At 41.6% G+C, this 18,846-nt stretch overlaps 1 protein-coding gene across 3 annotated transcripts; it reads left to right on the top strand.

Annotated features, from left to right (window-relative positions):
• The first annotated feature begins 1 nt into the window (after position 1).
• THNSL1 (threonine synthase like 1) lies at positions 2 to 15,336 on the top strand. Of its 3 annotated transcripts, none has more exons than XM_044425029.1 (3): positions 2 to 53; positions 5,066 to 5,183; positions 6,174 to 15,336. In XM_044425029.1, the coding sequence occupies exon 3, from the start codon at positions 6,199 to 6,201 to the stop codon at positions 8,422 to 8,424; it is 2,226 nt and encodes a 741-aa protein (XP_044280964.1). In that variant the 5' UTR covers positions 2 to 53; positions 5,066 to 5,183; positions 6,174 to 6,198; the 3' UTR covers positions 8,425 to 15,336. The 3 variants fall into 3 exon arrangements, with proteins under 3 accessions (XP_044280964.1, XP_044280963.1, XP_044280961.1); XM_044425028.1 differs by having other exon boundaries at positions 16 to 82; XM_044425026.1 differs by having other exon boundaries at positions 16 to 217.
• Positions 15,337 to 18,846: the final 3,510 nt, after the last annotated feature.

The following is an 18,846-nucleotide window of genomic DNA, read 5'->3' as shown; positions in this document are numbered from 1 at the left end:
AAACTATTTTGTCGCTCCGTGGACGGCGTGGGAACTTGCGCATGCGCGCCGAAGTATGTGTGCCTGTGCTTTTGGTTCAGAGGTAGGCTCGCTCAGTAATGGTGAGGTGGGATTTTCTTAATGTGTGCTTTGAAGCGGAACGCTTTTCCTGGAACTTGTCCGGGAAGCCTGGTATCTTTTTAAACTATTCATGAGGACGAACTCCCGTCTTGAAGCAGTAAGGAGCTTCCCATATCTGGAGGGGGGGCGGGGGATAGGCGACCCTTTATTTATTTATTTATTTATTTTGCGATTTATATCCTGCCTTTTTCCTACAAAGGGCTCAAGGCAGCTTACATCATTCTCCTCCTCCATCTTATCCCCACAACAACAACCCTGTGAGGTAGGTTGGGCTGAGAGTCTGTGACTGGCCCAAAGTCACCCAGTTGGCTCCATGGCTGAGCGGGGACTAGAACCCAGATCGCCTGAGTCCAGTCCCATGCTCTTCAGCACTACACCACACTGGCTCTTTTATAACACGTCGGTATTTGAAGGATTCAGAGGGGTGGTTTTGTTGGTCTGTTGCAACAAAAACAACCCATTTGGTACCTTCAAGCCTAAAACAAGGCTGAGGAACTTGTATTCCGGTTGCTGGACTCCTACTCCCATCTTTCCTCTCATCCTGACTTAAAATGGGGGTGAGGAACCGCTTACACCCTAAGGGCCGAGCTCAGTTTCAGGGAAACTTCTGGGGCTGCGTTCTACGCCGTTCATCTCGTTTGCTGAGGTGGGTAAAGCTGATGGGAAAGAGGGCAGGGGAGAGACAAAAGGAACAGCAGACACGCCACAAAGATTTGCATGGTGTAGCCTGACGCACTTCCTGCCAATAATGAGGACCCAGGAGAGGCTTTCCTACTTTTTAGAACGGAGGGAAACTGCACAAAAGCCAGGAAATCACCAAATGACTTGTGCTTGAAACAAAGGGGTTTAAATTGGGATTAGGATGTGATAATCTGTGGGAACTCTGGAGACTGGGAGTTGGAATTGGGACCCCAAGAGGACAGGGTTTGGTCCCTTGGCCTGACATGGGCCAGCCATGGTCTAAAATATGTATTGAGGTATAAGCTTTGGTAGACTTGAGGGATACAATGTTAGCATCAGTTATTAATATGTACAACATGTGATCTGTATGCAACATTTTTCACATATAATGGAGTGTGACTTTAGGACTTTTTGAACATTCCTTTGCCTATTGAAGAACAGTTGTCAGAACATGTGAGGGAATAATGCAGTTCTTATATTGTTGCTGCAGTATTTAGCTTCTTGATTAACTAGTTACAGATTAACAGTAGAAAGAATTTTTGAGTAAAAGTATTGCACAGGCAATTGCTGTTCTGCACAGAAATAAGCTCTAGCATACTCAGTGGGGTTGTACATGTGTGCATCTGTCATTTCTATACTTCATTTCTTCCTGACTTCAGTGTTTACACTTCACACCTCAATAACTCTTGAAACATGTGATGAAGTGGGCAATAATCCATCAAAACTTATGCCTAGATAAATTTGTTAGTCAATAAGGTTACAAAATGTTACCAAAATATTCAGGTAAAACCTAGATGTTTAGCTGAAATGGAGCAGTATTAAAATGTGCAGACTTTCTTCCATTCTTTGTCAAGATTGTGATCATATCTTCAAGCCAGTTTTTAATTTTTCCCCTTCCAGTACCCACAATCAACTTGTATTTTGGCCATGGGGAGGTAATACTGGTCTAATGAAGAGAGATGGAGATCATGAAAGCTCACACATTTTTGTGATACTGTGCTTAGCCTAATAAAAGCATTATATAAATCTTAGAATTGGAGGTGGTGTCTTGATTTTTTTATTTTTTATTTTAGCCTGGATCTTATTTTCCTATGCATTTCAGGAAAGAACTGAGAATGATGGAACTATTGAGCATCTGCCTGGTTATGCACTAGTAGCACTTTGTGCAATAAGCTTATATTACACCAGATTCATAATAATAATCACTTTTGTGAGACAGAAACTCAGAAGATGCTGTATAGCAAAAGAGGTGGTAAATGACACCGACTTTGTGTCTGATAGACACAGCACTGAAGGGAGGAGACAGAAGGCAAGGGAACTAAAGTCAATGCAACTCTTAGAGGTAAACTTTGCCTTTGGCTAAAGAAATGAGGTATTGGAGTTGCAGCTGCTACAAACTATAATCCTATGCAGGTTACTCAGAAGTAAAGGTTACAAGGCTGGGGTTGTTGGAGCTAATTCCTGCCTCACATTTTCTTATTTCAACTATAAGTAGAATTTAATTAAATATTTATTTTAAAATTATAGGCCACTGAATAACCTGACAGGACTGTCTAAGTGGCGAACAACAGTAAAAAACAGTGCAAAATTACAATTCCAAGTAATGGGGGAGTGGGGGAAGAAAGGAAAAAAAAACCTGGTAGTCAAGTGAGCTCTTATAATCAGTTGGAAAAATCGACTGATCAAAATACATGTAAAAGCAGACAGTTCTCACCTAGTGCTGAAATGAAAGTAGTGACAGCACCAGGTGGACCTCTCTAGGAAGCCCATTCCAAAGGTGGGGGGCAGCCACCAAGAAGGCCCTTCTAATCACCATCCTTTAACTTCTTTTAGGAATGGCCCTTTCAGAAGGACCTTGTTCCCACATCTCAGTGGGAGGGTAGGAGTATATGAGAAAAGGCAGCCCTTAAAGTAACCAGGTCCAAAGCCATTTAGAGCTTTACATGTTAAAAAAAGCACTTAAAATTGAGCCTGGGGAAAATATATAGAATAAGCCTGTTTAGTAAGTCAAAATATAGCCTCAGTTTTTGGTCCACACCTTTCATTAAGAAAGTGGGAAAAAGTTTCCAATAGACACTTGTTTCATATAATTCAACATAAAGAAGTCCTTGGGATAACTCAAAAGTGTACAAAATTGCGTGTGAAATTGAGTATTCCCCACCAAAATTGAATATTCCCCACCAAAAAATTACCAAACATATCATCTGTATTTGAGATGAAACAACTGAACTTACAAACCTTAATGTACACTTCTGTTAGGTTGGAAAATATTGAGAAGTTGCAAATTTATTTATTTATTACTCTATTATGCTGTACCCCTTAGCCATAACACCCCCTGGCAGCTTACATTACATTACACAACAACAGATAAAACAATCAAATTGAAACAATATATTCAAAACAATGCATAATAAAATTGTTAAAAAGAAACCAATAAAAAGGGAAATAGTAGTTAAAACCATTTAAAGAAATCATTTTACATAAAATTGGAAGTCAAAAAGTAGTGCTATCTTCTTATCACTTCCTTTTAAGTATGACAGCAAACTACCCAGCCCCTTTTATCCCCATGAAACATCTCAGGCCCTAAACACAACCATAAAGTTAACAGGGTGACTTTTGGCCAGTCACTGCCTCTCTACTTAACTTGCTTCACAGGGTGGCTGTGAGGATAACTTAGGGGAGGAAGAGGAGGAGAACCATGTGTGTACCTTGGGTTCTTTGCTAGATGAAAAAAGGTGGGATATAAATGCATTAAAAAAAAAACAAGTCTTACTGTAGTGCCATATGAAAACCTCTGTTTACCCAATATAAGGATGATGAATAGTATCAGAAGGGTGTCCCCCCACTATTTTACCCACCCTGCCAGGGTGTACCAAATCACAGGAGGATTCCTCTCGCAATGCAGGAAGTCTCAAATGCTTCATAAAGTGGTCCAGGACCAAGACAACATGGGGCATCTTTGAAAGACAAGGAAGGGTGTGGGTCTGTTATATGGGAGCCCAGTTTGTGACATGCTGCAGCATCATTGCTGATCATGGGGCGTGTCTGTTATGGCAGGGGTTGGCAGAAAGTAAATTTGCAGATGGTTTGAGCCTCAGCCCCCTGCATCCCTTACCATTGGCTGTGCTAGTAAAGCCTTTTCAGAGATGAGATTGAAAACATCTGGGGCTGTACCTTTTGCAAAGCTCTTTGCCAAATTTATCAGACCTTGCCTCTGATTTTCTGGATTTGTGGAGTCTAAGCCAACATGAAATAGACTTAACTCTGGTCCAAAACTGGCAAGTTATTTGGTCCTTCAGGGAGACTGCACCTGGGGAAGCCCTGGAGGACTGAGCCTTATCTGAGATGTGTTGCACAGATGTCCTGTTAAAATCATAGAGGTTTAACTTGGATGCCACTGACTTCAGTCCTTCAGATGGAAGACACATTTAAGATAAATAGCAGTCCTCTGGCACCCCTTCAGTTAGAGGACTGTCCTCTGTAGAAGAGAACACCTGGTCACATTAGCATATGGTGGTGGGGGGTGCTCATTAGGACTTATGCAGTTGAGTGGTGAATTCTGATTTTAAAAAGCATCTATCTATATTTGGGGGCTGACTGGCTGGGCATGTACATGGTTACAGATGTGTATCTTCACAGCTAAATGGTGTTACCTCCAAGTGAACATGCTTAGCATCAGGGCAGTAAAGACAAACTCCTTTTTATTTCAGTAGTCCTAATTTAACTATGTTTAAAATGCAAAGCTAGATGTACTCAGGGATGGCAAACAGGTTTTGTCTTAGCGTTTGCTCTAGAATATCACAGAGGTGGGAACAGTTGTTCATCATGAAGTAGACGTTGCAGAGAAAGAAGAGAAATGTGTGTGTCACAATTAAAGTCATATGCAAAGTTGTCTAAAGGGTCACAATTAGCTCAGGGTCTAAAAAATCCTAGCAGCACCACTGTAGTTCAGTAGTTAGCCTTTCCAGAATGCAGTAATACATTGTTTCTGGGTTAAAATTGTTTTAATTTTTAAAAGGCAAAGCAATCACATGGTTTTTTCTAGCCCTTTAAGAGTTGCTTAATGGCATGCACTGTTTGTTTTGCAGTTTGATGCTGCTGTTGATTTCCCTGAGCAAACAAAGCGAGCCCATTCTTGGCAATGTGTGTACATTTATCGGTGCTTCTTTGCCCTGTGCTTGTTCATCCATTCCCTCTGGGGAGCTGTTGGCTTGCGTGACATTTACCTCATTCAGATCTTTCTGTTTTATTCTGTTCAATCTAGATTAAGTGTAAAACTAACCAACTGTTGGTTCCTGAATCAGAAAGCTTCAAAGATACCCGTTGTTTTTGTAATGTCCACTCAGAAGAGAGCTGACTAGAATTCAATGAATCTTGTAACTGTAAGTTTTGAGTTGCATGTTAATTTAAAAATAAACATTGGCTAGATTGTTCATTCCAAAAGTAGAATGTATCTGGATATTAGGGTATAATTTTATCCAAATATAGCAAATGCCTTCTAGCTTTCTCAAAATCACAAGAGGGGTGGACTTGACACTCCAGTGGAAGGCACATTGCCTCCTTCGGTTTTTGTTTTTAAAGAAAAGATATAACCCTGCCTTCATTATCAGCAGTGACAACATTCTGCATGGGTTGGCTGCCCTATAGTGGTTAGCATTAGTAGGTTAAAAGCCAAGAATATTCCTTGCAGGGTTTCCCTGAAGGGTGAGAATATTATGGTATGTAAACAATGCCATATATTGTGGTTCTAGCAATTGGCTTGGAGAGCTTGTTTTAGAGGCCGTTGAGAATTTTGTATTGATTCTGAGAACATTATCTGCCTAGAGTCAGTGCTGTTACTGAGTATTCATCATAGCTTTGCCGTTTCAAAGCTGGTTCTGTGCTGTTCTGCTTGTGACTGTTAGCCAAGGCAACGGTTAAGCTATGCCACACAGAGAAAATGAACAGTGTAAGGATTTTATATAAGAAAAGACAGACTAATTTTTTAGTCTGTTTTTTGTGCAATTTAGACTAGAAATTGTACAATTTAAAGGTGAAAGTTTACCTTCAATGCAGATTTCAGGCAAGGTGAAATCCACGTAATTTCTGACCTTGCATTTGTCATTGAAAATGATCTAATATGCCTGGATATCACAAGGGTGAGCAGTCTTGTTAAGAACATGCTGCTCTGTGATAGAGAAGGAGCAGTTGGAAATGGCTTTGTTCTGGTAATTTTTTTAAATGTCAAATGGCTGATGAAGCTTCCCCCAACGTGGTGCCCTCCAGATGTTGTAGTTCTACACATCTGGAGAGCACCATGCTGGGAAAGTCTGGGCTACAGTTGAAGATATTTTTCTGTGGTTAACTGTGTTTTTTCCTCCTCTCCTTTAAAGCATTTCCATTTCTTGTGAAACCGACATGAAAAGAAAGATGTTTCATGTGGTTTGGAATCGGCATCTAAAGCTACTGAGTCGTACTACAATTTCTGGTGCATATTTATTTTTTACAAGAAACTTTACACTTGCATGGAGTCCATGGACGTCAATGCGCTCCCTTGTTGGGGACAAGAATATTGTCCTGATGGGACCACCTGGTGCGGGAAAAACAGCAGTAGGAAAAATACTAGGCCAGAAGCTGGGCTCTTGTTTCATAGATGTGGATGATGATGTCCTTGAAACAACCTGGCGTATGAGTGTGGCCGAAAAATTGAAGGAAGTTGGTAATGAGCAATTTTTAGAAGAGGAAGGAAGGGCCCTGTTAAATCTCTCAGCATCTGGAAGTGTCATTTCCCTTTCCGGATCAAATCCAATGAGTGTCGCCGGCATGAAGCATGTGAAAAAAAATGGAATTGTAGTCTATCTGGATGTACCTACACAAAGCATAATGGATCGCTTGCAGTTGATGAAAGTGGATCGTATTGTGGGGCAGCATACTGGAACCTCATTGAGAGAGATACTCCAGTTTAGGAAGCAGTTTTATAAAAAGTGGCATGATGTCCGTGTCATTTGTGAAGCTGGGATTACAGCAGAGGCTGTGGCAGACAAAGTGCTTTGTGCAGTGAAGTGGTACCAAGACTCGGAATTGAAAGGCTTTGTTTCAACCAGGGATCCAAGGAGCAATAAGAAAGCCCAGCAAAATAACTCTATTAAATATTTCAGTGATGTTGTTGTTGAGGGCCTGGCACCTGATGGTGGACTTTTTGTTCCTGAGATGGGACTCCCAAAATTCACTACTGGAGAATGGCAGAATTTATTAGGAGCCACCTATGCTGAGAGAGCTCAGGTTATATTGGAAAGGTGCATACATCCTCATGACATTCCTGCTCCGGAATTGTGGGAAATGGTTGAGAATGCATATGGGCAAAATTTTGCATGTTCTAAAGTTGCTCCTGTTAGGCATTTGACAGGCAACCAGTTCCTTCTCGAGCTGTTTCACGGACCAACAGCTTCATTTAAGGATTTGGCATTGCAGCTGATGCCTCATTTGTTTGCGTACTGCATTCCCAAGAGCTGCAATTATTTGGTCTTGGTAGCTACTTCTGGTGATACAGGAAGTGCAGTCCTAGATGGTTTTAGTCGGCTTAAGGAGACTGATAAACAAAGAATTGCTGTGATCACCTTCTTTCCTCAGGATGGAGTTAGCCAGATACAAAAATCACAGATGATTGGCTGCCAAGAAGCAAATACAAAAGCAATAGGTGTTCAGTCTGATTTTGATTTTTGCCAGTCAGCCATCAAACAAATATTTACCAGTTCAGATTATAGTGGCTTTCTCATGACGGAATATGGAACAGTTTTAAGTGCAGCAAACTCTATAAACTGGGCACGCTTGCTTCCCCAGGTTGTTTATCATGCTTCTGCCTACCTGAACCTTGTTGAACAAGATATCATTTCTTTTGGGAGCCCCGTGGATGTGTGCATCCCGACAGGAAACTTTGGCAACATCTTGGCAGCTGTGTATGCAAAAACCATGGGAATCCCAATACGAAAATGTATCTGTGCCTCCAATCAAAACAATGTCCTCACTGAATTTATAAAAACCGGGCTGTACAGTTTGAAGGGAAGGCAATTAATGCCAAGTTTGTCACCTGCAGTAGACATTTTGAAGGCTTCTAACCTCGAGCGACATTTGCACCTGATTGGAAATGGAGATGGGCAGCTGGTGGCCCAACTATTTAGCTGTCTGGAAAATCAGCACTACTTCCAGTTGCAGAAGGATCTCCTTGAGAAGCTTCAGCAGGACTTGTTGGCTGATTGGTGCTCTGAGGAGGAATGCTTGGGTGCCATTCATTCTGTGTTCAGTACCACCGGGTACATTTTGGACACACACACAGCCGTTGCAAAAGTGGTTGCAGATCGCCTGCAAGATAAAACTTGCCCAGTTATCATTTCTTCTACTGCTCATTATTCCAAGTTTGCACCTGCTGTCCTGCAGGCATTGAAGACTGGAGAGATAAAACAGTCTCCATTAAGTCAGCTTCACTTGTTAAACTCTTATAACCCTTTGCCTCCAGTCCATAGGGGCCTATTAGAGGCACTGAAAAAGAATGAGGGACAGCAGTATGAAGTCTGTGCTGCTGATGTGAATGCCCTTATGGAGCATGCTGAAGCCATAATCCAAAACCGCTTCATGAAGGTTTTCTAACTGTAGTCTTACTTGACACCTGTACCGCTTTGAATGTCTATCTCTCTCGAAGGCATGTTTTAATAAATGCCTAGCAAGCATTGCTGCATGGGTAAAATTTGGTTGCGCATTTGCACAAACATTCACTGAATGTGGTACAGGAAACAAGTGGTACTGAAATACAATGTCATATTCCCAAAGGCAAGATAGTTATTTGGAAGAAACTAGCATGGAAAATGTCAGCACTTGGTTCTCAGTAAAATCTTGGCATAGATGTCTAAGGCTTTGAGAGTTATTGTATGCTGCAGGTATACTTTCTTGTATGTCTCCTCCCAGTAGGGATGTAGCAGCAGGAAAGTTTTAATGGGGAAAGGGCCAATTCTCCCCTCGGGCTGCAGCCCCAGTTCAAATAATTCCAACCATGGCTGCTATTCCAGTTTTTTTAAATTGGTGAGTTGTAAGAGTAAAAGAAGAGCCCTGCTGTATCAGACCAAAGCCTATGTGGTCCAGTTTTCTGTTCTCAAGGTGTCCAACCAGCTGCTTGTGAGAAACCTGCAAGTAATATATGAGTCTAATGGCACCTTCCTGACTATGTTTTCCAGCAATTAAGAAACTGAGGCATGCTGTTGCTGTTACTGGAGCTAGCATGTCGCCATCATGACGAGGAGACATTAAAAGCCTTAACCTCCATGAAATTTTAGTCCTATTTTAGTCGTCCAAACTGGTGGACATCACTGCATGGTGTTTTAGTGAATTCTAAAGCTTAAATATGTGCAGGGTCCAATCCACACACCTCCCACCATCAGACCTAGTTGCACCCTGAATGCACAAAAACTTACACTGTATGATGCTTGAGTGTAATGTAGATGGAAAGAGTTCAGCAAAGTATCACTGCTTATCAAAGAAATCTGTGAAATGTCTAAATATATGGAATGTAAAGAAGAATTTAAACTTTTTTCCTTCCAAATACCCATTTGGGAATGGAATAAGTAGATGCAATCTAAATTAAGTGTTTAAAGGGGCAAGTGTAAGGGTATGTTCATATTATAGGCATATCAATTCCAAAGGTAATTGCTGGGTTGGAATAGGTTTAGTCATATTTTGAATAAATACCTTGATTTCAATGGATCTGCTTTAAATATGACTAATCCTGGATCCAATCCATTAGGTTTGGTGCAAAGCCACAGAATAATAAAGATGATCAAGCAGACCATCTGTTGTATCTTCTAGCACAGAAATGCAAAACTATGAAGTGAAACCAAGAGTAGAAGACCTATTTGTCCAATATTGAACTCAATATTGTCTACTCTGATTGGTGGCATTACTTGATCCTTTTAACTGGGGATATTGGGGACTGAATGTGGAGGGAATACTCTGATGATTTTAATAAGAGCAGTTATTGTGTTTAATATAATGCATCTTGTACTGACATGTCATCATTGGAGGAAAAAGTGCACCCTATAAATGCAGTACTACATAAGACAATAAATAAATCCTGTCACATTTGTGTTCCTTTAAAAAAATCATGATAGTACAGTTTAGAAGAGTAGGTTAAGCTGCTGGTTGTATAAGCGACATAGAATCCTCTGACATGGTAAAGATGATCAAATTTATATTGGCTTGAGCTTCTGCAGGCAACTGTCTTACTCTAGCCAATGTATCTAGCTATCCGGTAAAGGAAAATAGTCTGCGAGGCACTATTTGTACAGTAGATCTGCTTTTAACAGAACCGTTGTTGAACAAGGTTGAGCAGAACCCTTAACCACAAGAGGGCATTGCTGACAATCTACTAAAAATAGTTCACTCATAACATTTCAAAAACAGAACTTGGTTTAAGGAGCACCTTGTTATTTATATTAAAGAAGTATTAACCATGGTGTGTGTGTGTAAATTAATGTCAGTCTATTGCACTGACATTGTAATTCGTAAATGCATTGTACTGAAAAGCTGAGAACCATGTCATGCTGAAATACTATTAGGAGAAACTTTTCTATCATCTTCAACATTGACAAGTTCTTCCTCAGAATGGAGGGAGGTCTGTCATAACTGGGATCTTCCTTCTGCCTTGGTTAGTATAATTAGGTCCAGGTTAGCTAGTATAACAGTTTTCCCAGTGTCTTTGCACAAGGCTGGGATTTGTTGTGGTGGAGGGTGCAGACCAGGATTTCTGTCTCTGTGTCTGTTTCTTCCAAAGTTTTTCCCTGGAGGTGATGAGTGTATAAACATGGCAACTTATGAGAAGGAACTTAGACTAAAATACAGCATAACCTATTACATGATTTGCCCACATTAATATGGGGCAGAAAACTGTCGTCGTCATACCGATTGCGTTTAAATCTATTGTGTCCCAAATTTTTAAAACTGTGTATAAGGAACATTTTGTTGCTTATTGCTCATATAAAAGCACCTCTCATTGAAACCAGTGGGATGCACCCCTTCTTTAGGCCAAGTGAGCCAGAAACCTCTGGTGATAGATGTTTTTGGCACCTACAGTGAGACACTCTGCTATTAGGAGAGCCCAAAGGATCCTGCTAGACTGCCTGAAAGATGCAACTCATCTAGGGAGACTGAATTAGAAAGGATTAAGATACCATCATTAGAAGGGAGAGCAAACTGCCAGCATCATTGCAAGGAACATCTAGCTTTTCTTCTTGTCTGTTATCTTCACAGCAGTGTGGCAATGCTGAGCAGGATCTTGCCAGTGGGAACTCTCTTCCAATGTCTGCATTAGCATGTGGTCTTAATAGATTATCAAAATATTACAAGTGATGCTTAAGAAGAAACTTTGTGAGCGTAGTCCTCATCTTCAGTTCCTGTCAAACAACCCCTGAAAGCATATCATGCCACTCCACTGTCCTTCCTGCTTGGGCTGTGTCTGCACTTTGGAGTTTCAGGAATAAAGAAAGGGATGAGATTGCTGCTTTTTGTGCTTCAGAGAGCAGGAGTTCTGTCAATTCCAATCTCTTGGTAGCTTCCAAAAGCAAAAGTGGCAGCAGGGGTGAAAGGACCTGCTGAGACATACATGTAGCAACAGAGCTGTGATTTTCTTGGTCTAAGCCAAACTCAAACATTGTGATTTTTAAGGTGTTGCACCTACCTTGAAGGCTTAGAACAATATAAACAGAATGGGAGATTTAAAAGCATTTAAATCAAACTTTCCTCACAGTTGGATAAGCTTTGCAAGAACAATAAATGAACAATGCATGGGATCCAAAAAACAGTGAGTAGAAATAAAATAGGTGCTAATGCTGTTTCATCAACCCTTGTGCAAGAGGTTGCACAAGAGTTTGTGTAAGCATACTGTACAAAACGCCTATGGCGGTGATTCTGGTAAAAGCTGTGTAAGCAGAATAACTTTGGATTGTTTTTTTCTACCTTGTGCAATATTGTGTTGCCGTTTTCCCCAACTTGGCACCTTTCATTGGCAGTGGGCTGGGAACATTGGAAATCACAGCCTAGCATATCTGGAAGGCACCGGATCAGGGAATGCCTCTTGAAAGCAAGGTACCCTTCAGATGTGGAAGGACATCTTTGGATCCAGTTTTCAGCCAATTTTGCAATGTTGGTCCAGATGGATGAGGAAATAGAATAGTAGATTTGGAAGGGGTCAAAAAAGTCATCGGGCCCAACCTCCTCACTGAAGGACTCCCAAGTTAAACCATCCCTCTCAGAAGGGTATACAGCTGCATCTTGAATGCCTCCCGTGTGGGAGAGTCCACAACCTCACTAAATAATTGGTTCTATTGTTACATTCCTCTAACAGGAACCTCTTCCTGATGTTCAGCCAGAATCTGGCTTCCTGTGACTTGAGCCTGTTATTCTGTGTCCTGCACTCTGGGATAATCAAGAAATGATCCTGGCCTTCCTCTTTGTGACATCCTTTCAAGTACTTGTAGAGAGCAATCACGCTGCTCCTCAGTCTTCTCATGGCCAAACATGCCTTATTCTCTCAAACTCTTACAGTGTTTTGTTTCCAGTCCCTGGAGTATCTTTCTTGCCCTCCTCTGAACCCTTTACAACTTGTCTGCATCTTCAACTGTGATGTCCAGAACTAGATGCAGCACTTCAAATGCGGCCTAACCAAATAATGTAGGTCACGTGCGGTATTTAATAACAATAGTGATTTCAGTGGAGACTGCATATAAACATAATGAGGCCATGGGACAATATTAACATTGGAAAACATTACATATTGCCCAGTCAATGTTGGTTTTTTATTTTATTGTACACTACCTTTCTATGAAGAAAATGGCACTCTAGAACGTGTTGAGGTGGGCAATATTAGTTGGGTAGTATATTCATTGGTTGGGCAATGAACAACTTGTACTTGGAGGCTATACATATTAACTGGCCATATATGAAATTTCTTTGAGCACGCCTGTAGCATCCGTTGCTAATCTACTGACCAAGCAACATGCACAATCTCCTGTCAACTCTGCACTGTTTATGGCATTCTGTGAATGTACATCTTGATGCATCTTGATGTTGTTGTTTGATGGACATTTGCCAATCAGCTTACAATACAATAGCAAGTTCAAATGGAGAACTGGAGAGCTACAACTCAAAAGAGGCATAGTGAAGCCCAGCAAACTTGTAGTTGTGAGTTGTATTGTCCAAATAAGCTAAATGGTAAGTAGTAATTATTAATGCCCAATAGGGATTTGTTATTATTGCATTGATTCACACTTCATCCTCTTCCTCTTGCAAGGAACCCAAGAACCTCTCTCTTTTTTCCTTGCAGAAGCCACCCTGTGGGGGTCTCTGTGACTTGTCTAAAGTGGCCTGGTGAGCTTCATGGCCAAGCAGGACTAGAACCCAGATCTCCTGCGTCCCAGTACAGCTCTCCTAACCACTAAGCACACTGGCTCACCATGGCCCACTACGTTTAACATTATACAAAGTAGCCAGTAGCTTGTAAGCGATTCTGCTTTATCTTGGTCACTGGAATTCTCCTCTGATTTGCACTCATGGTCTTTAGGCAATGTGAGCGGGCCACCTTAGCTGGCAAATTTTGGATGGGGCAGCAAGCTGTTTGAGCAGAGTGCTGTGTGCCATGCAGCCTGTTTTGCATCCCCCAACCTGTCCTGTTGTCCTCCGGTGTGAGAGGGCATGGCATGGCATGGCATCCCATCTTCAGTGTGGGAAAACTTCCAGCTGCTAGCCCAGCTAACATGTATACATGGAATGTGAGGGATAGCTATCTTACTCTTCATCTCAGGCAGAAAAATGCCTCAGGCTAGCCTGGTCTCACTGCTGTGAAATGACCATTCCTAAACTCTGAAGTCTGTTGGTATAGTATAACTATAGCCAGTTCTGATTTCCATTTCTCTAAATTCCTGTGAGCTTCCTCAGTATTCCTTAAAGCACTTCTTACCACTCCAAATTTACTGTCCTAACCAAAGTGCTTGGAAACAGTACTCGTGTTTAGTCTCAGCTGATTTTGTAGATACGCACACACTTAGTGAGTTGGAGAGCAATCTTGCAAAGAAACCACCCAAGTCACTTGTTAAATATTTGGAGTGTCATTGAAACCACCTTGGCAATGCTTTGTTTGTGAAGCAGCTGTCCGGGTAATACACTCAAATCTTTCACTGTCACATATTATCATAAAGTCATTTTAGCAGAACCATATTTAATTTTCTCAAGTCTGTTCCTCCTACGAAAGAATATAAAACGATCCTTTGTAGAGTGAATTTAGTGCTATATTAAACTCAAGAATTATTATCATAAACTTTAAAAATGGAAATTAATGGGAGTCTTGGGGTTAATGTATCAAGTTCCTTTCAGGCTAATTGTGCTGGATTGGAAATCAGGAGTTTTCTGGGGCTTGCTTAAATTAGATATGATATGAACTGCCCATATTTCAGCTAGTGCCGGGTGCATTTAAACCAGCAGAAATTACAATTTGCTCTTCTCAAGTCATGAATTCATCCATCCACTTTCAGATGGAAGGTCTCCATTATTCCAAGGTCTTGCTGTATTTATGGACTGTTGTGCTGGCGCATCAGCAAACTGGATCTTGGGTATTTAGTATAGCATTGCGCTCTGCATCATAGTGCCACATGCCATATGTTCTGTTCTGTTGTTTGACTGACTGTTCTCACATGTTCCACTGCTGAGATCTGGATTCCTACAGATGGCGAGGTGCCACTAACACTGGTGTGTAGCTGGCGTGTGAGCAGGAATCGTGGAAGAGGCAACCTGGATTGTAACATTCCCCCCTGGCCTGTTCCTCCTTGGATTCCCATTCCACAGCTCCTCACTAGCATCCAGGTCTACAGTAAACTTCTACTGACCAAGCAATGGAAAAAAAATCCACTATTAGAAAGAGATGGTCATAGCTGAGCAGCTAAAACCAGAAAGGGAGTGAAGCCATGAGTGCAAAAGAAGCATTGAACGAGAGGTAGATATGAACTGAAGCAGATCTTTCTTCACTTTCCAAATCAATTTTTTTCTGCTGATTGGTTGGAAAAACACCCAGTAACTCAGTAACTAAAGGGTTAAGTGACAAATTGTGCTGGCATGAATTTTGCATGTCAGATATTTGTGTGTCCCCAGAAAGTAAAGGGTTCACCCAACCAGCATGCTGAGTCTATTACTGTTGTTATTGTTATTGTTATTATCTATTTATTTCTAACATTTTAAAAACTTCTATACTGCCTAATAGCCAAAGTTCTCTGGGCAGTTTACAACAATCCATTAAAATACACCACATTATAAACACATTGCAGGGAAAAAGTTGCCATTCAAAATTTAAAACCACATCACAAACAATGCACACACAAAATTCCAATAATTTAAAACAGGATAAAACCTTACTGCAACTGATTAAACAACTAACAAAGCCCCAGGAAATGAATGAAATGCCCTGAAGTTTAGATATGTTAGTCATGCAGACTCTTCAGGAACTTTTAATCGGTCTCGATTTGAAAAACGAACATACTAGAGTTCATTAGATAGTTATCCAAATTTGGATGGGGTTGGGGGGCAGGGCTACATTTGGGGGCCAAAATTCAGGACCTGGCAGCACCCCCCGCCCCTCAGCAGCCAAAGAGCAGCAGGTGATGGGGATAGCCATTTAACCAAGTAACTTAATTAACTCTAGCAGTAACCTTTATTTTTAAAGACATTTTATTGTGGTGGTAGCCAGCCAGACTTGCACATAACATGTGCATTGTACATTTATCTTATTTTTAAACAATACCTTCTACAACCAATGAATATTTATTTGCATGTAAACATACTGAGCAGCAGGGCAGAAGAAGCAAGCTCTATTTTTTCCCTGCACTTATGATAGTGCTATGATTAACGCAAGATTAAAACATGACATTATGCATGCTCAGAAAATTTCTTTAAAAAAAATCAAAGTTGGCAAACAGTCTTTTTCACATGCTGACATATCAAGAATATAGAAGCACTTACTATATATGAAGTAGGTGAATGATACGGGAAGCTTACGTGCTTCATGAATTAACTATTTACAGGGCTCCCCATAATGTTGATACACATATGGGCAGTACCAACATGCCCATACGTGTAACAGCAGTGTTTTTGTTCATATATTGATTCAAATGTGTGAATTAAGGATGTTTGCATTAATATGTCTACTGAATGCATTTCATGCCCATTCATATTTCTGTTAAGCGAATGGATACACAAGTTTAATTTAGGTAATATGAAATGACAATACCATCACAGCAACATAGGTAAAACAGGTTTAGGCAGTTTCCCCTTTCCCAAAAGGACCAATTGGAGCAGGGGTGAGGGGATCAAGGCAAGTCTCTGATGTGGGAAATTATGAAAAGGGTATTTGAAAGGTGCTTTGGTGAGATAAACCAGAGCCATTTTCAATCCTCTGGTCTAACCTCCCTCCACTGCTGGAAAGATCTACAAAGCCAAGTATCTAAGTAGAGATAGCAAGTTTTCTTTCACAGAAAGAACCATTTTTTTCAAAAAACGTGATCACTATATTTTGGATTTGCAAACATACACATCGATGGCTTAATTATATCTAAATATAGCCTACAGCATCTTTTGGCAAAATGTGCTGTGAGCAGCCATTCTGAGTGCATTGGCTTAGGAAATATTGCAGAGTAGACCCATGAATAACAAAGAGGCTGAGCATTCACAGACAAAGGAGAGCTATTATATGCTTTAGCAGGTATTTCATTATCTCTGAATGAACACCATATGGTGCACAGGCCCCCGCCTTATGATAAATTTGTTGAGGTTTTTCAGAAACTATGGAGATATATAAATAGCTGGTTAAGAGATAATGGAAAACCATCAGCCTGCTATGTAAGTGTAAGATACAAACCTTTTAAACAAACGGTGGCAATAATAGAGTAAGTGAGATGACATTCAACAGCTTCATAATGAAATCAATCTTTCTAGCTCTTCAGTGACATGTTGTTCTAATTTCCCCCATTGCTGAGATGTCATGGTTCCTGGGGGTGCACGTGGATTCTGCTGCAGAGCAGCTGTGACTTGATTCATGAGTGGGCGGGAGGCAGGGGGTCCCCTGCATTGCTGTTCTCAGGGGCAGAAGGGGAAGCTCTTGCTGCAAAGCAGGGGAAAGGCTGCAATGTTCTCCTGATCAGGGAGAGCTGAGAAAGAACCTGGTCCACCACGCCAAACATTGCGCCAGTGTGGTGTAGTGTAGTGGTGTTGGAGTGGGACTTGGGGGATATGACTTCTAGTCCCCTGGCCATAAAACTCACTAGCAGACTTTGGGCCAATCACTAACTTCCAGCCTCATTTACCTCACAGGGTTGTGAAGATAAAATGGAGAGGAGGATTGCATGAGCTTCCTTGGAAGAAACAAGATGGGATATACAGTCAATCTCCGGGTTATGAACCAGTTCCATTCCTGAGAAAATGGACATCTGGTTTTAAGTTGAACTTGTATGCAAGATGGATGACATATAGTCAGCCGTCCACATTTGCAGGGTTAAGAATGTAGGACACCCATGAAAGCGGAAAAACTGCAAATATAGCTTGCCACTGCCCCGCCCCCCACAACTCACCAGTGCCTCCTGTTTGCAACAAGGAAATGCTGGGGAGATTTCCCTCTCTGGATAGATGGGGCACGGACATCTGCTTTGTAGGTCCTGCCTCTCTCCCCTTTAGATTCCTCTCTCTCTCTGTGATGGTGATGATGATGATAATGATTTTCTGCAGTAATTTTTAAAAATTAATAGGCTTTATGTCAGTTCGTAAGTGTGGGTTGTTCATAATTCAGACGTTTGCAATTCAGGGACTGCCTGTACATATAATACAAGGGAAAGGGGGAAAACAGGGGTTCCCAGAATTCATTCTACCATTAGGTAGAATAAAGGATCCTCTGGTCCTGTTCTAGTCCTGATGAAATAAGCTGTGCCTTGTGATTATTAGAATCTGCTGCGCGCTAGAAGGGCTGAGGGTCGGAGGGTTGTGAAACAGCTCAGGCAGCAGATGCTGGAGCAGTGGGACTTGGCTCTGGCCATTTCCCCTGTGCCTCCTGCTCTTGTGCACTCCCTGAAATGGGACCCCGATGGTGGTGACGAAACCTGTTCCTTGCTGGCCCAGGCAGTCCATCGTCTCTCCTGACACTTTCTGATAATGCATCAGAGACCCTAACTGAGCAAGCAGGCAGAGAGGCAAGCAACCCAGCATGTGTGTTCCAGCAAGCCTCACACATGTGCACAGGTTGCTCTGTTTATGTGGCACACTAGTTCTGCTGATGCTACAGAACAGGCAGGTGCATGGGCCACCTGGTCACAGGTTTCTGCACTACAGTAAGTGCAGCATAATTCAGAGGCAAATTCAGGAATAATCACTTTAAACAGAAATATACATTTGCCACCACTGTAAGAAAGTTGTGACCAGGTGACCCGTGCAGTCTTCTGGTCAGGTGCGCATGGCCAAAGGGCATTTTCAAGGCACCTTCTCTTCTTACAGAGTGTTCTTAAATTTGATTAAGGCTCCACAGTCTTTCCAACAGAAGGTACCTTTGAACAAAGTCCTGATAAAGCTTCAAACAGAGAACTGCCCTCTGTAAAATAAGACACCCCCCCACTGCATGAATGAGGGATGGTTTATGGGATTGGCATGTCTTGCTGCCATATACGCACAACGGGCATAGCATGGGGAAGACCCTGTTGTCCTTTGGACGTTGGCCCTCTTGCTATATTTGCCGTTCCATAAAGGAGTCGTCTTTTGTTCCTTCGTGAAGCATGTGACATTTTACAGACACTCCCTGTCTCTGACACCGCTATGGTTTTGGAGGCCTCTTTGGGCCTGCAATGCTTTCAAGTGGAGCGGTTTGCATTCTTCCATTGAAATATCAGCTGCTGTTTCGCTCTCCTGCATATCGGTTTTATCCTGGGTTTTCCAGGCAATATGTCATCCCCTGCAGCCATCTGTCAGTCTCCTGTGGCTCTTCTGTTGAGAGCATAATGGATC

Source organism: Varanus komodoensis, unplaced genomic scaffold (assembly GCF_004798865.1).
Source record: "Varanus komodoensis strain SLA01 unplaced genomic scaffold, ASM479886v1 scaffold15, whole genome shotgun sequence".
NCBI classification, from domain to species: Eukaryota; Metazoa; Chordata; class Lepidosauria; order Squamata; family Varanidae; genus Varanus; species Varanus komodoensis.
Note: the sequence above shows the minus strand (reverse complement) of the source record. Positions and strands in the feature narration are given on the sequence as shown.

Coding starts and splice junctions, on each gene's coding strand:
- THNSL1 (XM_044425029.1), top strand. CDS start 6,199: ATGAAAAGAAAGATGTTTCATGTGGTTTGGAATCGGCATCTAAAGCTA.